The following is a 21719-nucleotide window of genomic DNA, read 5'->3' as shown; positions in this document are numbered from 1 at the left end:
GGACCTGCTAGGCGCTGGAAAAAAGATATACTCACCTTTTAAGTTACTGACGCATGGGCTGGGAATCTAAACAACAATCTTAGAGCTATAGTGTCTGGAATATATGTTTGTATTTATGAGAGGGAAAGGGAAAGCCTCATTCATTATATACAAATACCACATTTAAAAGATAGTAGACATACATTGTATATTCCATAAACATTTTTTTTTTTTAAAATAAAGATAAAAGATCCAGACAAAAGCATTAAAAGGTTAACAGCTAAAATCTCCGTTACCATGGCAACCAAACGCATGTTAAAAAGTTCATAGAAGTATGAGTTACAATGATTACTTATGTGGAGCAGTGTGGCTTTTATAAAAACAATAGCACTGTGGAATCTGGACTTTATATTACACAGTCTACAATACAACAAAAGGCACTCAAATGAATGGTTAAAAAACTTGAATTGTCAGGACAACATCAAGCAATACTGTGACGGAGACCAACAGAAATAAAAGTTTGAACAGGTATCCTCATTACTACCAGCAGCAGGGGCCTTCAATCAATATAACAGAAATGAAACTTCTCCTTACAGACACACACATTTGTATCACCTATTAACGATGTGCGAGTTGCCATATCAACCATCAGATCTATCAGAACCTATGCACCTATAATGAGAGATAAACTAGATTACAAACTAAGCTAATCTATCTGTTATACTTGTTGGAATTAATTAAAATGAGGCATAAGCGTATCTACCACACAGATTATTTCCATAAACTCTGATATCATTCTTTGCCCTGTTAGTCCGTTCAGAGCTGTTAATCAATTGATGTAAAAATGTTCATGTATCTGTGGAACCCAGCCTTAGAGTTCATAACATTAACCCCTTAAGGACCAAACTTCTGGAATAAAAGGGAATCATAACATGTCACACATGTCGTGTGTCCTTAAGGGGTTAAACATAGGCATACATTAGTTATTATATTGCACATACTAAATTAAGCACATTATGTCATATTGCACATACAATCAACTTTATAACTAAGTAACCAACCAAAAATTTAAAGGTGCACTATTGCGATAGGAATACAAAACTCTATTCCTAATGATCTAGTGTCCCTCTGCCCTAAGGCTATTTCTGGATCCCCACCCGGTGATATAAGGGTTAAATAAAACACGTCTTTCCAATGGCATTGGGGGAACCTAATGCGCATGCTAGACGAGCGCCGCATGCGCATAATCCCTTACCAATAGAAAATCACTGAATCAATGCTTTCCTGTGGGGTTTGCAAGATGCTGGATGTCCTCCATTGTTTCACTGAGTTAAACGCTGAGAAACTGCAGGAAGCACCTCTAGTGGCTGCTGGTAGACAGCCACTGAAGGCAGTCTTAACCCTGCAATGTAAACATTGTGGTTTCTCTGACACTGCAATATTTTGCATTGCAGGGCTAAGTGGACAGGGACCCTGCACACACAGACCACTTCAATGAGATGAAATGGTCTGTATGTCTATAGTGTACCTTTATTATACCTGTCTAATCCATACAGTATTATTAAAAATACCCATAATAAAATCTCACATATAAATTAAAAAATAGCTTTAAAAAAATTAGACCAATTAAAAAAAAAGAAGAAAAGGTAAACACATAGTTACAAAAATAATAAAACAAATAAAATAAGAAAGGACTAAGATTTGTAAGGGTTAGCCTTCGCCTAAAAATTACACACTTCAAATTCTGTGTTTAAACCCTCTGGGATTAATGTTCTTAAATCAAACACTCATCTCATTTCTCTCCCTCCTAGTGTCCTATTACGGTTTTCTCCTCTCAAATCTTTATTCACTTGGCATACAGCCACACACTGCAACAGACTGGATTGCATGCATTGATAAAGGGTGAGTGTAACATATTTAGACATAAAAATCTTATTCTACACAAAAATTTCCAGGATTCCAGCCCTCTGCGGGGAATACTGCAATCATCATAGATGCAAACTGAACTGAACAACTCAGTGATCATCGTGTGAGAGAATAGAAGCAGTATTAGAGAGAGATACCGGTGACCCTTTTTATGATATTTCGATAATCGTACTTTGAACAAAGTTGCACATTTGCTAAAGATAATACTCTATGTGTGGTGTGCATTTGCCTCTTTCATCCCTCTTCTGTCACATGTATTGTGGAGGAAATATATTGGAAAAGGAGAAGCTGATTTCAAACAAAAAAAGTATTTTGAGTCTATTTCAACAATGAATCCTTTGTGTAAGACATATTTAAACTATCCAGTTAGAAAAAAAAAACTGTTGCACATTGTTTTTGATAAATACGTTTTTAATAGGGGATTTTTATTATTCTCTTTATATTAGCGTAACCCTCCCTAATATTATGTAAACAAAGTAGACACAATGCGAGCTGTAGCAAGAAGGTTTGCTGTGTCTGTCAGCGTAGTGTCCAGAGCATGGAGGCGCTACCAGGAGACAGGCCAGTACATCAGGAGACGTGGAGTAGGCCGTAGGAGGGCAACAACCCAACAGCAGGACCGCTACCTCCGCCTTTGTGCAAGGAGGAACAGGAGGAGCACTGCCAGAGCCCTGCAAAATGACCTCCAGCAGGCCACAAATGTGCATGTGTCAGAAACAGACTCCATGAGGGTGGTATGAGGGCCCGACGTCCACAGGTGGGGGTTGTGCTTACAGTCCCACACCGTGCAGGACGTTTGGCATTTTTGGCCAGAGAACACCAAGATTGGCAAATTCGCCACTGGCACCCTGTGCTCTTCACAGATGAAAGCAGGTTCACACTGAGCACATGTGACAGACGTGGCAGAGTCTGGAGACGCCGTGGAGAACGTTCTGCTGCCTGCAACATCCTCCAGCATGACCAGCTTGGCAGTTAGTCAGTAATGGTATGGAGTGGCATTTATTTGGGGGGCCGCACAGCCCTCCATGTGCTCGCCAGAGATAGCCTGACTGCCATTAGGTACCGAGATGAGATCCTCAGACCTCTTGTGAGACCATATGCTGGTGCGGTTGGCCCTGGGTTCCTCCTAATGCAAGACAATGCTAGACCTCATGTGGCTGGAGTGTGTCAGCAGTTCCTGCAAGACGAAGGCATTGATGCTATGGACTGGCCCGCCCGTTCCCCAGACCTGAACCCAATTGAGCACATCTGGGGCATCACGTCTCGCTCCATCCACCAATGTCACGTTGCACCACAGACTGTCCAGGAGTTGGCAGATGCTTTATTCCAGGTCTGGGAGGAGATCCCTCAGGAGATCATCCGCCACCTCATCAGGAGCATGCACAGGCGTTGTAGGGAGGTCATACAGGCACGTGGAGGCCACACACTACTGAGCCTCATTTTGACTTGTTTTAAGGACATTACATCAAAGTTGGATCAGCCTGTAGTGTGTTTTTCCACTTTAATTTTCAGTGCGACTCCAAATCCAGACCTCCATGGGTTGAAATATTTGATTTCCATTTTTTTATTTTTGTGTGATTTTGTTGTCAGCACATTCAACTATGTAAAGAACACAGTATTTCAGAAGAATATGTAATTCATTCACATCTAGGATGTGTTATTTTTGTGTTCCCTTTATTTTTTTTGAGCAGTGTATATTCACAGGTTTTATAGCGTTCAAACAGCAACAATATTTTTACTTTTTACTTCTATTAAAGAGACAACAATTAGAATTGTGATTAATCACAACAAAAAGTAAATGCCTTTAGTATTGTCACAAAGAAACACCAGAAGTTGTGCAGCGTTCACATAATAACACAGGAAAGTGAGTTATATGGATGTGCAACAGTTTTTTCTAGTAACCTGTTGGTTTGAACGATCTGTCCATATTGGAAGGATGCATCAGTAATTAAAAGTGTGGGATTATGTGGCCCTCTGCTGGTAATGACCTGGTAATATATAGCGAACAAGGAAATATGGACAACTTCTCGTCCATAACAAATCTGTTCAACAGGTAAAACATCCCTCACAAGAAGTTTTTAGCATTTGTTTTGGCATTATTGTGCACTTAGTTTACTAAGCATATTTGCTTCGAATGTCACCAAATTTGAGACTTCAAATCCTAAAATCTGTGACAGTTTGAAACACCGGTGACCTGAGGTAAACTAGACGGTTTGACCTAGTCAAAGTGGAAGGTTTTTCCTGGTCAAACAGATCAGGTCAGACACAACCAGATTTCAATCTTCATGTATGAATAACTGCTCAAAAACGGTTTTACACAGACACTATGCTAGCATCACAACTACTAACAACATCCTGATATGGTTATGGCACTTAAAGTGCTGTAATTGGACTGGAGGTTATATTTAGTGTGTAGAGATGAAGTGGGCAGCATGGCAGCTTCCAAAAAAGTGATATGAACCAGGTAAGTAAGGTGAGCTGCATGTCTGAATCCTAGCATTAGACCAATCAAATCGTATCACATTGTAATGATGTATAATGTAACCCCATTGCATAGCAGTGGCATAAGATAAAATATAAATGCATAAATCAAATGTAATCTACATGTATGTTAGCAATACAGTAAGCACAATTGACGAATATGAATGTTACGTACTATAAAGTGTAACAATGCCATAACTACATGTGCAACTTTAAATTTGTTTAACATAACGGTTTGGCAATTTTCCCTTTACCTCTGTACCCACAAATCCTAACATTCATTCGATTGCATCAGTTGCAAAAAAATGTTGAATTAACAAAGTCAGCATATCTAATATAGCTCTCACCTCTACAGTCATATTTTGGTAGTCTGAAGGCATTGGTGTCCGAGCAACTTCCTCATCAAGTAACTGCCAGTGCTCTGACATGTCCAGCACAGAACGCATGCATAATGGGCATCTGTACCCTCTGCAATAAAGGTAAAGTGTGAGAGACATGAATCATATATCCTGTTATAAAAAAAAAAATAATGCAAACAGACAACGTACTAGAATACCCCTTGCAAGTAGCATAAATGTAATTTTGTCTCAGGCTGGGTAAAAGCACAAAATGTGCCTAAAACCCTATTTTAGCTTAGATTAACCACCACAGAGCTATAGCTTTCTTTATATGGATTGTGCTAATCTCCTTTTGCATACATTTTAAAGCTACTGCTTATTAAGCTATTTTTTTCATAAAAATATTAACACAAAGCACATGATACCATTTTAAAAGTATGTACTGTTGATCCTTATGGTCAGGATGATGCATCTAAATCATGGATCAACAGTACATTTCAATATTGAGACAATGTAACTCACATCCACAGTTGCTCAGTAACATCAAAAAATTTCTATGCAAAATATGACAGCACAATGAACAAAAAACAAGGTTAAAAGGGGATTAGGCATTTTAAAGCAGAATTACAATCAAAAACTAGAAAGCCTAAGAAGTTGCATATTGCTTTCCGTGAATGTATTAAAATTATTTTTTATTCAATTCTGTTGTTGTTTGCTTTGCTTATATGAACTCACATCAATGCAATCTATCATGTTGCTGAATAATTACATTGCATTGTACTAAGCAAATCTTTGATCTCTGGTTTCTGTAGAAATTAGATTTTGCATACCAGGCAGGCCAACTGAAGGTCAGGCCTCAATCAAACCAAAGGTCAGCAGAAAAGAGCATTGGAAATTAGATTAAAGAAACTACAGCATGGTCTACCGCCCTGCCTTGCTATACATGTCCCTTCTTTGCAAAGTAATAGGTACTTGTGGACATTCATGTTGATGTTTAAAATGCAATGAAATAATTTAGTCTTTTATTATGAATTCTTTCGAGATGTTCATATGTGAATCTACAGAAATGAGTGATTCACTTACCTTTTTAGTAGAGCCTTGTAACAAGTGCTAGAAGAAAAAAGAAAACGATTTCAGTTATCAGCTCTATTTTTTTAAAGCCTAAATCCATGAAAAACAAGCACTTGCATTAACACAGTTTTACAGTAAGACATTATTGGTGGCTAGTTAAACTTTGGAGCCCTGATAAACTTAAAGGGACTCTCCAGTGCCAGGAAAACATATTCGTTTTCCTGGCACTGCAGGACGCTGCAGTGCCCCTCTCCCTCCCACCCCCATCTCATGTTGCTGAAGCGGTTAAAACCCCTTTGGTGACTTATCTCTGTCCAGAGCCAATGTCCCTCAGCGCTGGGTCAAAGCTCCGCCTACTCTCCTGTGGCTGACGTAGGCGGGGAGACTTAATGCGCATGCGCAGCAATGACACCGCAAGCGCATTAGACCTCCCCATTGGAAAGCTTTTCCTATGGGGATTTTGGTGACGCTGGAGGTCCTCACATAACGTGAGGATGTCAAGTGTCTTTTAAAACACTTTTCGTGTTCTAAGAACACGGAAGTCCCTCTAGTGGCTGTCTGATAGACAGCCACTAGAGGAGGACTTAACCCTTGCAGGGTTAAGGGTGGTGGGAGTGGCACCCAGACCACTCCAATGGGCAGAAGTGGTCTGGGTGCCTGGAGTGTCCCTTTAATGCAGAAACATATCAAGCTATTTTTATTACCACTTTTAAACTAGCACAATCATAATCACAAGGATTAATACACTAAATTGATGTTATTCATTATTTTTCTAGCTCAACTGTGGCATTTCAGGACACTGAAAGAACAATGCAGCTTTCTGTGCAGATCCCATAACACAGAGCAAATATCACAATTGTACTGCTACTTGACATTATGCTCAAATGTCTGCATTGTTTAATGGTCCAAAATGCAAAGTGAAATAAATTATTCAGTTCTAGAACAAATATCCAGTGGGAACGTTTATGACTTTACTGAAAAACATTTACCTGTGAAGAAGGTGTCCACAAGGTAATATGCGCGTACAAACACGAGAGGTGTGCATATCCTATAAAAAGAAACAATGAGTTACAACTAATGGCTTACTTCATATTACAATCAAAACGTTACTACACATGGTACCTTCTTACCCAGACTTGACCAATCAGCTACAGCTGAAAAGCAGACTAGAAATTTAGACTAGGAAATTAGCTGGAATTTTTAATAGTTTATTTATTTATATTGTTTATTTTTTTTCCCTTACATTCTAAAATGTTTTCTACAATATTAAATAGCTGCTAATGCTTTGTTACAATTGAAATTGTGAATACAGGAACTAAGAATTATTCTACCTCATCCTCTTCTTCGTGCATTTTACCTTCAGTTCCATGGCTAGGACTGAAACATTCTCTTATTGTTTATTTTTGTTATTTAAAATAAATTAAACATGGTCTTTCTGGCTGCTTTGTAATTAATTGGCCTACATTTTATTTGAGTAACTTTAGAGTGTTTGGCAAGTCCCTTTATAATAAATGTTAGAAAATGGTAAGAGGTTAGACTAAGTAAAACATAGGATGCATGTTCAGATATATAGCTTGATATCTAATGATACATTTGAGTGTAGACTTTTGTACTATTGATTCAACATTAAAATAGACTTGTCAGCCACTGGACATTTTTAGTTGGTGAAGGCTTTCTGTGGTATTTTTTACCTACCTGGTATTTGATGTTGGGGTGTACATGAAACAGAAACTGGTTGCAGCCCTGCAACATGGGCTTACAGCCACTGAATTGCTGTGACAGCTTGTCACAGTGATCAAACGCCAGCGGCAGTCTCTACAAACATATTTACAGATGTCTTGTACCATGTACCTGGCAAGTACCAGGAGTACCCTGCAATTGTCAGAGGGACCTATTTCCCTCTGCAGTAGAGCAACATTTCGGAGCAAAGGAAATTAGGTCACTCTCTGGCAATTACCAAAAAAAAAGGAAACAAGCATGCCTAGTGTTCCTTTAATGTGTCCCGTATTCTGAGCAATTCCTAGGTATTTAATCCTTAATCCTAATCCTATAAAATAATTTATTTGTGGAATACATACACACATTATATATACATGAATATGAATATATGAGACGTAAGAAGACCACAGCAAAAAATGTGTGTGCATATATATATATATTTCTCTCTTTTTTTTTTTATTTTAGTATTGAAACTAATGGAATTTTCTAAAATTTTTTCTCACCTCTATAGTCAAAACCTTTGTGGCTCTAGTATCGTATTAATTACCTTCTCTAAATAGGTAGAAAAGATAATTGCTTTTGGTTTTCCTTAAAAATTAAGCAAATAAACCTCAAATCATTTCTTTTCTTCAAATTTTACCATATTGCATTTCACACATGAAATAAAAAGGTTTAATAGTTAACTTGAACTGATATTTATATTTAAATTCAAATGGTTAGTCTTCGAAGCTATGGCATAAGAGGTATTTGAGAATGAGGGGTTTTAACAGCCTCACCCTTTTCAAAATTCTTCCTTTTCAAAATGGCACTTCGTAGAACAACAACATGTGCACACATGGCAACATAAAGGAGGTGGCCAAGATCGCCGAGAAACACATTAAACCGGCAGTCGCCCTGCATGACAACATGTTCTGCTCAATTTGGGCACAAAGAGCAGGACTAGTCATCACGTGCACTTAACCCCTTAAGGACCAAGCTTCTGGAATAAAAGGGAATCCTGACATGTCACACATGTCATGTGTCCTTAAGGGGTTAATTAAGGGTTGATGCTTCCACAAAGGACATATTTAGATGAACTGTAGTTTGGATTGCTCAATTCAGATGAAAATAAACCTTTGAGATTGCTTGTTTGCTACTATGTGTTCTTTATTTACTAAATAATCCTCATGAATATCTTTTCAGCAGTTGAAGTCAAGTCTTTTTTTTTCTTACCTCTAAGCATATGGGACAGTCTTGTCTGGATACATCTTCTATACACTATAAAAAGATATATATATATATATAAAATCAAATAAGCAAATTCATTAAAAAAAAAGTATAAAGAAATTGAGACGTTTTCAATATTTATCTATATGTGCATCTCTATCTCTTGCGTAGTTCATAGTTTCTCTTTATAAACATTGTAGAAATTCGCTGCAAACAACTATGTAGTAGGCTCCCATCAAGTGCTTTCAACCTATCACTGTTTAGGTTGGAAGGATTTGCACTCACAAGGACGAAATGTAGTTTCTGCACTATCAGTGTTGCTAAGGAGGCAAGCTATGGGTGCTTAGAAGAGCACAAAGTTTTTTTCAAACCTTTCAAAAAGTTGAAAGGAAAAAAACAAGAATAGGGCCCATAGATTTAAGGCACTACAATGAACTGTAGTGGCTAAGGTGTTTAGAGCACCCGTTTACATTTTTCCAACACCTTTGCAACCCAAATTTTTTTTTTTTTTTTTTAAAAAGCTGCTTGAAGTCTGCCTACCATATAAATGATAAAGTAATTTAATTATTCCTTGCCTTGTGATTTCCTTTGAGACTCAGTGGCAAACATAAATTGCATTTTGCACAATGTTCATAATCTTCTTTTGGACCAATCCTAAAGAAAGCAGAAGAAATTAGACATTTTGCAATTTTAGTGTAAATAAATAATTATTCCACACAAAACTAAACAAGTACTTGTAATGCCTGCAAATCAAACATTTATGGCACATTATCTAATATGAAACAGAACAAAAAAAAAGATGTAATTTTGTAAATTAAATGTCAATATTTGAAGAGAGAGCAAATGCAATATACAGTGACATAAGGTTAGAGGTTAGATGTGTTTACAGATCCCCTACTCAAAAGGTATATGTCAGGATTGTTAACGCAGCTAAAAGTGCTAGAAGACTAAGGGAAAATGACCTGGTTTGTAATAAGGAGATTACAGTACATGTATCTTATGTTCTTGAGTATAATGATGACAAGGTAGCAGCATCTATTTCTTTTTCTTGGTATTGCCCTCATACACAGTGGATAAAGGTATATTTGGCTGTATTATGACATTTAAAGCTTTCCTTTGATGATATATTTCCTTTGATATATATTGAAAATATACTAACTTATTAAACATAGTGGCTGTCAGGACTTACCGATCCGCAATCCCTCGGAATTACTCTTGGGTTTCGCCGATCGGAATCTCCTCCCCCTTTGTGACGCGATCTTCCCTCGTCTTATTGGAAAGTCGCACCACGGGTTAGACGCAGAGTTATTTTGCTTCCTTCCGAACAAAAGTGCTGGCTTAGCTCCCAACTACTTCTAAATTCTGTGTACCGACCTCTGCTTGATTCAACTACCTTGCTGACTTCTCCTGCCCTTTGGACCCGGATTACCAACGACATTGCTTACTTCTCCTGCCCCTTGGACCCGGATTGATAACGAGTATTCTCTAAGGAATTTCCATATTAAGCCTAAAGCACCACCAAACAGGATTGCTCATTCTTTTTAAGGTAAACAGTTCCAATTATTACTATAACATGGAAATAATTAAGAGACTCTGTGACCTGCTTCTAACCTAAACTGCATGCTAAACTCGGTTCTCACTTCTACTGTGATTTTCTGGAATCCTGCTTAAAGACTTTAACTTCATTATATGCTCTGCATCTACAAAAGTGAACTGTTTTACTTGTACTCGCTATTCTATACTAAACTGTTCCTGCTCAACTAACTACTTGCTTACTCTGCTATTCAATTGAGGAAATCGTATTTAATTATCCATAATACTATTGGAAGTAATCTGCCTCCAATCTTTTTTTGTGGAATTTTCTTAAAGAGGTATATACATCCAAATTTCTGCTGTTGAGTTCTATTATAACCTTACAGTGGGACTGTCACATATACAATTTACAAATAAATAAAAATTAACTCAAATTAAAAGGCAGCCTGTCAAGTTATAGTATGGGAATACATCATACTACCTCTACCTCTATGATGCAACGAACAAGTGTAGCAAGAGGGAACATTCACATGTGCAGTACTACAGATTAAGGAAAAGCACACACATAATAATAATGAGTCACCATATTTGTTTACTGAGATGAGGTGATTTTAATCTGTAATATGTATAGATTTTGGTTACTACGGCAGCACCAATCCTGCAAAATGTATGTTCCGGGTGTGCCCCCAATTCCCTTTTGTCTTTACTATATACAGTACTATTGAGCAAAAAATCTATTGTAATGTACGATTTTGACATAAAGCAGTGCAGGGCCTTAATCTCAGGCAGAACTGGGAAATACATTGCTCCTCTCTATATTTTTAACAATGCAAATGTTTATGAAGTTTGTGAAACGACGACTCAACACAAACATCAGCGTATGTATAATTTTTTTTTAAAGTTGTGCACTGGGATATACATGCATTCTTTACCTGCATATACCACATCCATCACAATGATACTGCTTCTTGTTCTTGTCATATAAGTGGCACACACCACAGTAATATTCACCAAAAACAGTGCTGCACCGTTCGCAAGTCTGATGAGCCTATAAACAAACATATATTATACAAATGGGCATGTCATTTCGAGGACATTATATTGCGATGAAAATGCCTACACTGTTAATCAATATGGAAATTCGCTAGGGCTCTATGATAATATTCCTTGAAAAAGTTTAACAGCAAACCTGAAAGAATAATTGAAAATAAAACATTTGCATTTGGCTAATCTTTGGTGTTCTTTCATTAGCTGTTGTGTTTTTCCTTAAAATTTAATTGTTACGCAAAAATGATACAGTGCAACTTTATAAAAACTTTAGATAGCAATTAAAGGAACACTCCAACCATTACAGTCTGCTGCTGGGGTCATGGTGCAGGAGTGTCCCTGCACCATCTCATGATAAGATATCAAATAATTTTAGCACAGTCTGGCAGCCTATTATTGTCCCACAACAGCCCCAGGCTTTATCTGCCACATCTGGCCTCCGCCTCCTCATTCAGAAGAAGTCTGACATCTCTATAGAACAAAAAAGGGCCACGCTTATTTACTAAGAACCTCAGTTCTGCTCTCAGCCAATGAGCGAAGTCCTGTATTGGTTGCACTGCTGGAAAAGACTGGATGGGGTGAGTTGGGACCAAGGGACCCAGGTATGCTATCAAGTAGTGTGAGTGGGATACTGTCAAAAACAGTGCTTTCTTGACAATCAATCACGTCAGGCAATAGTGTTTCCCATGCTTTAAACAACTAAAAGGTTTGTCCAAGTTTTCATAGTATGGTACTTCTTGCAATATCTTCTTGACAAACATATATTTCATCCACATCATATATGCACAATAAAAAGATAACAAGACTAAAATAAATTTACTGTCAATATGCTGTCCATGTAGTTTACAAGAATAGGTTTGCTAGCAGAGTTTTATCACTTTCATGCGAACTCACTAAGCAAAAGATGCCAATTAATTTGAAAAATATAGACCACAGCAGATGAGTTAAAGGTTCAGAGTGCAAGCGTGTTGTTACCTGAGTACATCTAATTATTAAGTGACAAAACACTGTTTTCAGTCAATATGGGGGACCGTGTGATATTACTTGTGGATAAACAGCCAACAATATATAACAGTGTCAGCTCAATAAAAATAATTAAAGGTACACTGCAATGGTAGCACAATCAGATTTCATTGTATATCAACTATAACACAAAAGAAACTATGTTGTGCTATTACAAATAGACATTTATAATTGATATATATTTAACACACAAAGTAATTGGGTAAATATCATGATGGTCCAAAATTAAAAATCCCTCAACGCTACCATTCATTTTGAGCATTTTATATGAGAATGTATGAAACTGACTTATTCAGAACTACAGTATACACTCATCAGCCACAACATTAAAACCACTTACAGGTGAAGTAAATAAAATTGATTATATTGTGACAATGGCACCTATCAATGGGTGGAATATATGAGGCAGAAAGTGAACGGTCTTTTGACAAGGGCCAAATTGTGATAGTTAGACGACTGGACCAGAGCATCTCCAAAACAGCAAGTCTTGTGGGATGTTCCTGGTATGCAGCGGTTTGTATCTACCAAAAGTGGTGCAAGGAAGGACAACCAGTGAGCTGGCATCAGGGTCATGAGTACCCAAAACAAACTGATGCACTTGGGGAGGGAAGGCTAGCTCATCTGGTCCAATCACACAGAAGAGCTACTGTAATTCAAATTACTGAAAAACTTGCTGGCCATGATAGAAAGGTGTCAGAACACCCAGTGCATCGAAGTTTCCTACGTAGGGTGCTGCGTAGCCAAAGAACGGTCAGAGTGCCCATGATTTTAGATATATCAACAATGAAATAAATGCATAATTAAATGTATGCATGTTTTCATTGGGGGTATATCTACTAAACAGTGATTCATTTATTTTCATTTGGGCAGTGGATTGTGCCTTTAAGCAAAATATTTTATTTCCTTAAAGTCAGTTTTTATGTTTCAACACATAAACTCACCTTTTGAATGTGTTTGCAATTCAAGCATTGAACCTGTGTGACTTTAAATCGATCCATCTTGTGCGCCTCTTTGTTGTCATGGCAAAGGCGGCAAGTATAAAACTTGCAACAACAAGGAGCCTTAAAGACAATAAACAAGGAAATTAAATCCATCCAAATTTATATATGAAGAATTACATTGGTTTAAAGTAAGTTGACGGAGCAGGTGCTTAAAAACGCTACTACCAAAACTAAACCTGCCTCCACTGTGCAATCCACATTTAACAGCATGTACATAAATGTGTGATTAGGGAGGGATATGCTTGCTTTGAGTACGAATATCTATTTTATTTTTTTATTTTCTGGAAAAAAAATTGGAGTTTAGTTAAAAAATACCCTCAGCAAAAATCTTGCTTGTCAGACATTATTATTAAAGGCACACGATATTCACCAGAACCACTACTACAGCTTAATGTAGTAGTTCTGGTGACTATAGCATGTCCCTATAGCCTCAGCATTGTAAATGATGCCTTTTCATAGAATCACTCAAACTGCCACTAGAGGTGCTTCCTATGTCAGTGCTGCACTGTGTCTCCACACTCTGAAACCATTGGATAATTGGCATAACCTAATTAAAATGAGAATGCTTATATACATATTACATATTTTGTAAGAATTGGCATTGTATAAGACACTGTATGGTAAGAAAAGATAATCCGCTTTCATATGAAAAGCCAAGAAAGTCTGATTGTAATTTTATGTGACACAGAACATATGTATGTGTATGATACCAGGCGAGCCTATTTTACCAGAATAAAGAAGAATATACATATGTATCCAGCATTATTATTTTAATTTTTCTTTTTCTACAGTATGAAATTCGCTTTGAATTTTCACTTTAGTGAATAATCTTGTATTTATAACATGATCAAACTGCAGGGATGTTGAATTGTAACACCCAGAACATATAGATGCGGGTGCCGGGGCAGGAAGTTTTAATCTGAGGGTGTGCGGCAGGGCTGCTACAGGGAGCATGTGGCCTTGCGTTCTGAGGCGTCGGCCAAGTAGCTATACTCCTCAGAGGCCTGCCTTACTTCATAACCTGCTGTCCTTCCCTCTCTCCAGCATCTGGCTCCACTTCATGCCAGAGGTTTTGTGGAAGGGGCAGGACATATTGCATGCCTGTTCCCTGACTAGCTGTAGATCGGGTGGAGCAACATTGAACAGACACTAGGAGATAGGGCTGAAACACTAATGGGGATAAGTAGGGGCAAGAACACTAATGGGGCAGATTGGGGGCAGGGACACTAATCGGGTAGGTTGGGGCAAGGACACCAACAAGACATTTTTGGGTCAGGGACACTAATGGGGCATAAATACTAATGGGGAGTGTTGGAGCAGGGCACTAAAGGGTTGAGAAGAGGCAGGGACACTAACTGGACTGAGTTATGGGAATGGACACAAATGGGAATAAGTAGGGGTAGAGACACTAATTGGGGTAAGTTAGGGGCAGTACATTAATGTGGTAGGCTGGGGTCATGGACACTAATGAGGGAGGTAATGACAGAGATACAAATGGGGGAGGGTTAATGTAGGAACACTAATGGGGTGAAGCAGAGACACTCATGTGAGTGGGGCAGAGGCACTAATGGAGTGAGTTGGGGGCAAGGATACTAAAGGGAGTGGGTTAGGAAAGGGGCACTAATTGGGGTGGGTCACAGGCAGGGACACAAATGGTGGAAGGTTAATGCAGACACACTAATGGAGGAAGTTAGGGACAGGGACACTAATAAGGGAGGGTTAATTTAGAGACACTAATTAGGTTTGTTTAGCGGCAAAGGCATACTAATAGTGTCGGCAGGGGGTAGGGACACTATTTGGGTTTTGAAGGGAGAGACAAACTGGGGCTCAGCACACACTACACACAGCAGCTAAACACCATACACTGAGCACACACTGCACATATTACACACAGCCTATACAAGCATTGTACTGAGTCTGCATGCAGACTCACACTCACTATGGGTGGACAGAGGGTGAAACCAATGACACAACCCACGTTACTGGAGAGGCCGTTAATTTTCACGGGGTAGGGTTTTTGATAGAACACTGTAATAGGTTGGCCTGCCCAGAAAAGGGGCAGGTTCATCCAAGAATCGGGTGGTCCTCCCACAAAAAGTATTTTTTGCCGGGCTCCAGGACCATGAAGAGTGCACTGCAGAAACGCTAACTGCATGGTCTTGGTGCCAGCAGGGCCGGATTAAGAGCCCAGTGGGCCTGGTGCTGATAATTATGATGGGCCTAATTACAAAATCTTATTGACCAAAAACACTAAAACAGTCCTACCTCCTAAGCGTCATGTATCTGATGGAGATGATGCTGTAGGGAAACTCATAGGATGCAACTATGAGAAAACACATACTCTTTGCTAATCTCATGCTTTCATCTTTCAAGTAAACCCATACCCCCTAACAGCAGTGTCCAGTAAAGCAGGAAGTCTATGGATGCGGTAAAAGGGTGGGCTACTGACACAAATCACATAACCAGAACGGCCGAAAGGACGAACATACACAAAAAGGGGGAATGTCTGTGTCCCTATGTCTCCCAGTCCCTTAGTGTTTGTGTCCTCATGTCTCCCAGTGTCCCCATGTCACTAGGGGACATTGAGAGACATTGGGACACTGGGAGACATGGAGACACAGATACTAGGGAACACTGGGAGACCTGTGAAATCTGATACTCTTGGGGACACTGGGTGACAGACACGAGGGGACACGGGGAGACATGGGGCACTGAGACACTGTGATATATAGGGGACACTGGAAACTTGATAAAAACCTGGGTACAGGTCAAAATGTTGTGGTGTCCAATAAACCTGCTTAAAGCTATCACAGTGAGTGCCTGAGATTTTTTTCTTTTATACTAGGGGACACAGACACTACGGGCACAGAGACACTATGGGCACAGATACACTACGGGCACAGAGACACTATGGGCACAGAGAGACATGGGGCACTGAGAGACACTGATACATAGGGGACACTGATACATAGGGGACATTGGAGACTTGATAAAGACCTGGGTACAGGTCGAAACGTTGCGGTGTCCAATAAACCTGCCTAAATCTATCATAGTGAGTGCCTGAGATTTTTTCTTTTATACTAGGGGACACTGAGACACTAGGAGACATGGGGACACAGAGACATTGGGAGACTAGGGGACTTTGGGAGTCTAGGGAACACTGAGACACTAGGGACACTGGCACACTACAGACACTGAGAGACACCAGGGACACATGTCTCAAAGTCGCCCAGTGTCCCCATGCCTCTCAGTGTCCCCATGTCTCCCAGTGTCCCCTAGTGTTTGTATCCCCATGTCTCCCAGTGTCCCTTAGAGTCTGTGTACTCATGTCTCCCAGTGTCCTGATGTCACTAGGACACTAGGGGACACTTAGAGACATGGGGACACTGGGAGACATGGGGCCACTGAGCAACTAGGGACAGTGGCTGGGAGACATGGGGACACAGACTAGGGGCCACTGGGAGACATGGGGCAACTGTGTCCCTAGTGTCTCAGGGTCATGGGCGTCCGAATGGGGGGTAAAGGGGGGTACTTGCCTCCCCCTCCCCCCTCCTGGATTTTTCAGCTTGTGCTGCTATTTTTCGTTTTAGTGTGAGAATACAGTGCAATACCAGCGCTGTCCAGTAGCTGTCCAGTAGGAAGCTACAGCTTATCCCTGCCTCTCTCTCTCATGACTGAAACCGCAGGGGAGCAGCACAGAGGCAGCCTACAGAGCAGGTAAGTGAGGGATGGGGGGTGGGGGAGACCGCATAGAGGAAGGTAAAGTTCTGCAAGGGGCAGGAGGGGTCAGAAAGGAATAGAAAGGGGCAGCAAGAAGCAGGAAGGGGTCGAAAGGTTTTCAAGGAGCAGGAGGGTAAAGTAGAAGGAGCAGCAAGGAGCAGGAGGGGTCAGCAAGGAGTAGAAAGGGTCTGCAAGAGGCAGGAGGGGTCAGCAAGGAATAGGAAGGGGCAGCAGGAAGGGGTAGGGACGGTCTGCAAGGAGCAGGAGGGGTCACCAAGGAGTAGGAAGGGTCTGCAAGGAGCAAGAGGGGTCAGCAAGGAATAGGAAGAGGCAGCAAGGAGCAGGAATGGTCTGCAAGGAGCAGGAAGGGTCTGCAAGGAGAAGGAAGGGGCAGCAAGTAGTAGGAAGAGACAGCATGGAGTAGGAAGAGGCAGCAAGGAGCAGGCGGGGTCAGCAAGGAGTAGAAAGGGTCTGCAAGGGGCAGGAGGGGTCAGCAAGGAGTAGTAAGGGTCTGCTAGGAGTAGGAAGGGGCAGCAAGGAGAAAGAAGGGGCAGAAAGGAGTAGGAAGGGTCTGCAAAAAGCAGGAAAGGTCTGCAAGGAGCAGGAAGGGTCTGCAAGGAGCAGGAAGGGTCTGCAAGGAGCAGGAAGGGTCTGCAAGGAGCAGGAAGGGTCTGCAAGGAGCAGGAAGGGTCTGCAAGGAGCAGGAAGGGTCTGCAAGGAGCAGGAAGGGTCTGCAAGGAGCAGGAAGGGTCTGCAAGGAGCAGGAAGGGTCTGCAAGGAGCAGGAAGGGGCAGCAAGGAGCAGGAAGGGGCAGGAAGAATCAGAAGGAACAGAATGGATCAGCAAGGGGCTGCAAGAAGCTGGAAGGGGCAGAAAGAAGCAGGAAGGGCAGTAAGAAGCAGGAATGGTCTGCAAGAAGCAGGAAGGGCCATCAAGGAGCAGGAAGAGCCATCAAGGAGCAGAAAGGGATCAGAAAGACAAAGGAGCAGAAGGGCGCAAAATAAGCAGAAAGTAGCAGAAAGGTGCCTCAGAAGACAAAGAAGACTGTGTCAAATGAAGGAGAAGAAAATGAGATTGGAGCACTTCATTCTGGACACCACATCATAAGGCGTTGGTACCTGGGCCTGGCAGTGAAACTTTGGACCTTCTCATCTCCCCAGGTAAAAACAAACAATATCAGTGTTAATGTGTTCACTTTTATTTACTGAGTGTCAGGAAACACAGAGGGCCGCTGGGTAGGGGTGCCGCTGATTGGCTAGATGGGTCAGCTAGCACTCTAAGCCAATCAGTAGCTCCCCATTCATAAAAACGTAAAACATTTTTATGAATCGGGAACTAGCGATTGGCTTAGAGTGTCAGCTGACCACTCTAGCCAATCAGCGGCACCCATGCCCAACGTCAATCTGCACTTCCTGACACTCTGTTTCAGAAGTCGAATAGCATTGAGCGACCTGGAGAACTGGAGCTGAAGGAAGCCTTTGGGGGTAAACCATTTGAGAGCGGTTTCACCCCTTCAAAGAAAGAGCACCCGGGGGCCTCCTTGCATCACAGCATTTTCATTTAGATAAAGTTGTTATGGTGACCAGAATGTTCCTGTAATTTGATGAAAGGAACACTATAGTGTCAGGAATACAAACATATATTCCTGACACCATAGTTGTGAAAACGCTATTCATCCTTGCTTTATGTGAAAATGACTATGCTCCTTCCCTTTCATGACACTGTCAAAAAGGGGCCAAGCATGGATGTCATTACAATTATGCCCCCCGCCCACCCACGGAAAAATTCCTGCGGACGTCCATGCTCAGGGTCCCCATGTTCCCCAGTGTCCCAATGTCTCAGCGTCCCCATGTCTCGGAGCTGCTGTCTGGACTCTCTGTGCAGAGCTGCTCCCCCGCAGATCAGACAGTAGAGAGGCAGGGAGGGAGATGCCGTAACTTCTTATCACTGCCTCTCTCCACACAAACAGCGACCCCTACTGGCCGGCGCTGGTATTGCAGAATAATCTATGTTTATACTGAGACAGACATTTGTATTGCAGGTATTACTGCAATACCGGCACCGGCTAGGAAGCCTCAAATACCTGAGAAATACTTCTGAGAAATACCTGGCAATCCTAAGAGATACATGAGAAATACCTGGCAACCCTAAGAGTAGTGTGTAAAAAAAAAAAAAAAAAAATTTTTTTTTTTTTTTTTTTTTAAACCAATGGGCCTATTCCATGGGCCTGGGCCTGGAGCTGCAGCTCCATCAGCCCCTATGTTAATCCGGCCCTGGGTGCCAGCTGCATCTAATGATGCACTGTGCTGTCCTGGGACAGTTCCCTGGTGTTCTCAAATGCAAGACACCAGAGATCTGAAACAGAACGACAGGACCAGATTCCGAAAGCAAGACTGTTGGGAATCCTGTGGTAAGGCCACTTCATTATTTAATAAAGTTGTAATTTTTATGAAATTCATATTGACAGTCAAAAGACGAAGTAGGGACTATTGTTTTTGTGTATCTGTTTGCAGCAGTTACATTCCTTGGTAGTAGCCCCCTTCCAGTACTCAACTACCAGGTATGGGTCTGGGGAGAGACATATATGTGCTTTTTGGAGACAACAAATAAAAAAATGAAGCTGAGATAGGGCCCTATAAATGGGACTGTGATCCCTGATGTATATAACATTAGTTGTGGCACTCAATAACATTTGCATTTATATAAATGAGTAGATCAAGAAATATTCTATAAAATTCCTAAAAGACTCCACCCTCCTCCAACATATATGAGTTTTATTTTCTGACAGTTTGACATGTTAGAAGTATTAACAATGTATTGGGTATTGTAGACAGGTAATTCTCCCATATTGCAGAGTCTCAAAATAAAGCCGAAAACCTGGGACATAATGAGATCTGAGTGGGATTAGACTATAATAGACTTAACTGCACCATGTCCCTGTGTACTGGCCACAAGAGCTAGCACTCCATGGCGGCTGCACACGCTCCCTCGGGAAGGTCTGAGTGCAGAGCAGTGAGTGGACTAGCTGGCCGCTGGTGGAGGGCATAACAATGACCGAGCTCTGGGCTGTATTGATGACCGTGCAGCCCCGCAGTCTGTCAGTCTAGGACTGCCCTTAATAACCAGCTCCCTCCCGGTGTGTGTCCCATAGAAATCCCGGTCAGGGAACGGGGGAAACCGAGCCTCACCCTCAGCTGGCAGCCCCGGGTGTAATGTTCACAGCCGGTCACCCCACTCGCCTCTCCGGTGCAGGAAGCCATGGCTGAAGGGAGGAAGCGGAAACTACGGGGAGGAGGAGGAGGCAGCGGGGGAGGAGGGGGCTCTGCACGGGGAATGGGGCTCTGTCAAACTGCTACCATTAACCGACCGGCTCATTAAACGACCGACCGACCGGCTCACTGACTAACCGACCAGCTCACTCACTGGCTCACTGACCGACCGACCGGCTTACTGACTGACCGACCGACCTGCTCACTGACTGACCGACCGACCCGCTCACTGACTGACTGACCGGCTCACTGACTCACCGACCGGCTCACTGACTGACTGACCGACCGACTCACTGACTGACTGACCGACCGGCTTACTGACTGACCGACCGGCTTACTGACTGACCGACCTGCTCACTGACTGACCGACCGACCCGCTCACTGACTCACTGACTGACTGACCGGCTCACTGACTCACCGACCGGCTCACTGACTGACTGACCGACCGACTGACTGACTGACCGACCGACTGACTCACTGACTGACTGACCGACCGGCTCACTGACTGACTGACCGACCGGCTCACTGACTGACTGACCGACCGGCTCACTGACTGACTGACCGACCGGCTCACTGACTGACTGACTGACCGATCTACTGACTGACTGACTGATCTACAGACTGACCGACCGACCTGCTCACTGACTGACCGACCGACCCGCTCACTGACTGACTGACCGGCTCACTGACTCACCGACCGGCTCACTGACTGACTGACCGACCGGCTCACTGACTGACTGACCGACCGGCTCACTGACTGACTGACCGACCGGCTCACTGACTGACTGACCGACCGGCTCACTGACTGACTGACCGACCGGCTCACTGACTGACTGACCGACCGGCTCACTGACTGACTGACTGACCGATCTACTGACTGACTGACTGATCTACAGACTGACTGACCGACCGGCTCACTGACTGACTGGCTCACTGAGTATTCAGGGTGCATAGACTATCACTGCCTATAGACTTTCCACAGAGATTAGTAAATAGAAATGCTATTAAAGGAGCAATATAGTATTATTAATACATTATGTATTCCTATTGCTATAGTGCCCTAGTCACCATTTATATAACCAGACCAGCGCTAGCAGTGTTTTTTTTTTAAAAAAAAAAGGTAGTTAACTTACCCTTTTTCCAAGCCGCAACGGTCTCCTTTATGATCTCAGGTAATGCAATGCTTTCCCATAGGAAATCATTAGGCTAGTGCACATGCACAGCAGATAACGCTGTGCGCCAATCTTTCTCTGCCTTCCCTCCCTGTACTACGCTCCCACGCTCTTCCCACAACCGTGCCTGCTGACCGTTGCAGGAATCCGGAGTAAGCCGCTATGTCTCCAGTAGGACCTAGCTGTAACTGTCTGAAACTCGGGATTGGCCGCTATGTGCACCACCTCCAGCTC

At 41.9% G+C, this 21719-nt stretch overlaps 1 protein-coding gene across 1 annotated transcript in view; it reads right to left on the bottom strand.

Moving 5' to 3' along the window:
• Positions 1–20336, bottom strand: part of RCHY1 (ring finger and CHY zinc finger domain containing 1) — a 34488-nt gene extending 14152 nt beyond the window's left edge. The window contains exons 1-8 of the mRNA XM_063425296.1: positions 20233–20336; positions 13265–13384; positions 11186–11301; positions 9296–9374; positions 8727–8771; positions 6785–6843; positions 5808–5834; positions 4734–4854 (exon numbers count right to left, since the gene is read on the bottom strand). Of these exons, the coding sequence (XP_063281366.1) occupies positions 4734–4854; positions 5808–5834; positions 6785–6843; positions 8727–8771; positions 9296–9374; positions 11186–11301; positions 13265–13384; positions 20233–20304 (639 nt within the window). The 5' untranslated portion in view covers positions 20305–20336. The remainder of the gene's footprint in view (positions 1–4733; positions 4855–5807; positions 5835–6784; positions 6844–8726; positions 8772–9295; positions 9375–11185; positions 11302–13264; positions 13385–20232) is intronic.
• Positions 20337–21719: the final 1383 nt, after the last annotated feature.

This window comes from Pelobates fuscus, chromosome 6 (assembly GCF_036172605.1).
Source record: "Pelobates fuscus isolate aPelFus1 chromosome 6, aPelFus1.pri, whole genome shotgun sequence".
NCBI classification, from domain to species: domain Eukaryota; kingdom Metazoa; phylum Chordata; class Amphibia; order Anura; family Pelobatidae; genus Pelobates; species Pelobates fuscus.
Note: the sequence above shows the minus strand (reverse complement) of the source record. Positions and strands in the feature narration are given on the sequence as shown.